The sequence below is a fragment of the Arachis ipaensis genome, chromosome B03, assembly GCF_000816755.2.
Source record: "Arachis ipaensis cultivar K30076 chromosome B03, Araip1.1, whole genome shotgun sequence".
Lineage (NCBI taxonomy): Eukaryota > Viridiplantae > Streptophyta > Magnoliopsida > Fabales > Fabaceae > Arachis > Arachis ipaensis.
In genome coordinates this window covers 125,061,787-125,064,025 of record NC_029787.2, presented here as the reverse complement: position 1 = coordinate 125,064,025, position 2,239 = coordinate 125,061,787, and the positions used below count along the sequence as shown (strand labels likewise).

At 33.4% G+C, this 2,239-nt stretch overlaps 1 protein-coding gene across 1 annotated transcript in view; it reads left to right on the top strand.

Annotated features, from left to right (window-relative positions):
* The window catches only part of LOC107631324, a 3,081-nt gene continuing 1,121 nt past the window's right edge, over window positions 280–2,239 (top strand). The window contains exons 1-5 of the mRNA XM_016334735.2: window positions 280–436; window positions 892–1,035; window positions 1,125–1,286; window positions 1,645–1,767; window positions 2,011–2,154. Coding sequence (XP_016190221.1) covers window positions 898–1,035; window positions 1,125–1,286; window positions 1,645–1,767; window positions 2,011–2,154 — 567 coding nt within the window. The 5' untranslated portion in view covers window positions 280–436; window positions 892–897. The remainder of the gene's footprint in view (window positions 437–891; window positions 1,036–1,124; window positions 1,287–1,644; window positions 1,768–2,010; window positions 2,155–2,239) is intronic.

The following is a 2,239-nucleotide window of genomic DNA, read 5'->3' as shown; positions in this document are numbered from 1 at the left end:
CGAGTAATTTTATAATTTTTTTTTTTTACCAAAGATAAGAGACTCAACCCACAACCTCTTAATTGAGTATGGAAAGACTATGCCATTTGAGCTATATCTTATTGGCAAATCTCAAACTTATTGAAAGATCTTATATTATATAAATATTGTGAGGAATAAAAGCACAGCACGGATCAAACCCAATATTTCATGGAAGAGCAGACCAATCATTTACGACCAAGTGTACTTTTGATAACAACATGTTCTGCACGTGTTCTTCCTTACTTATCCTTTTCTTTCATCCTCCACAATCTGACTTCTACTTTTCAAAAATATAAACAATAGGAAAATATAAATTGAATAAAGATTAACCCTTTCAAAATAAAAAACCATTTTTTTCATATTTCATTTCCAAGTTCCAAGCTAAGATCTGAGCTTCCTCCTTGGATTATACCCTGTAAGAATGCTTTGAAACTTTTCCACAATTTATTCATTTCATTACTTTCGGCAATAGCTGTTAAGTTTCATTTTAGTAACCATATAAGATTAGCAGTTACCCTTTTTCTGTTTATCTCTTTGTAATTGCTAGTTTTACCCTTTTTTAGTTTTTTTTTTATGGGTCATGCTACTCCAAAATTTGGGTTGAGTTCAATATGTAAGGAATTTCCTGCAAAATTTGATCATGATGCTCTGGTTATGGGATTGTAGTCTTAAATCCAATTTGTGTTGTGATAACATCCTCCTCTCTATGTGAAGGGCATTTAAAATTCCTGTGATAATTTATGTTTGATCCAGAGCAACATTATGCAAATGCAAATTGGTATCACCACCAAGTAGTGAACTTTAATGATTTATAGTAAGTTATCTATAATATGAACTAGCTTAATTAAATGTTAATGAAAAAAATTTCAGGTTTTTATGATGGGTGAGTCAGAGGTGAAAAAATTCAGCCTAAACATCAACAAGAATGGAAAAAGTGCGTTCCCTAAGGCACTGGATCCTGCAATATCTACTTTTTTTGTTCAGATCCCCAACAAGCTTCAGAATGTTCTTAAGGTAGGTCAATCAATTATATTTTCGGCTTTAAATTTATTAGGAACATGAATATTAACAATATCTGTTTCCTAATTATTTCTTAACTACAGTCACAGCTGAGTAGATTAGCAAAGAGGGATGGAATGAACTCGACGAGATCTGTCCAGAATAATGGGTACAAGTCTTTTAGTGCCTCTGAAGCTGAACTGAATGAGCAACTGCAATTGTGGAGAGAAAACCCTTCTTGGGTTGATAGGGCACCTGAGATAAAGGTGAACAGAGTTTAAATGGGAAATTGTTATTTTGTATGTAAAATTTTGATTTCTTCAGAAGTAAAAATGATGCTTGGGTTCACAGTTTAGGTGATCATTAGGTTTAACTGTTATCCTTAGAGGCTATTCTCCGTTGTTGATACAGTTTTGTTGAGATATATCTAATATTCTATAAATTAAGTGTCTAGTACTTTAATTCGATTAAGATTTCAGAAGGCGAAATAGTTATCTTTTTTGTGTGCCTCAAGCTTGGTATAAAAATTCCAGTATGTAGCATAGTAGCTGTTTGAAACAAACATGGCAATGTTCATGTCTCATTCAAAGTATAGATAATGAATTTAATGTTCTGTTTTGGCAGGTGACTGTTCCAAAAGGCTCTCTTTGCAACCTCAACGTAGAAGTTGATGTTGGTTTGCCACCTGATGCAGTGTATAATATAGTAACAGATCCTGATAATAGGAGAGTTTTCAAAAATATCAAAGTACTGCACTAATCCATTCCTCTCCCCATAATGTAATCGGTTACTACTGACTTCTGAATAGGAAAAAAAAGTGCTTTAAATTTAAAAATATTGAAAAGTGAAAGCTGCCATTTTTGGAAAACTGTGTTTCTTATTAATTGATACATTTTGGAACTTCTAGCTTGTATTACATATCGGCTACATTATTTTTGGAGATCCCGCAAAAGGTCTGAAATTTTTAACTTCATTGTCTTTCTTTGTCAGGAAGTGATATCCAGAGAAGTTTTAGTTGATGAGGGTCATAGGCAAGTGGTTCAACTAGAACAAGCAGCCATATGGAGATTTCTGTGGTGGTCCGGGACCATTGCGATTAATGTCTTGGTAGATCAAAACAGAAATGACCACTCTGTAAGGATCTTCATCTCTTTTAGATAATGGATGGATGGATCCTATATCAGTTGTTTTTTACTGTTTTCGGCAAGTAGAGACTTAC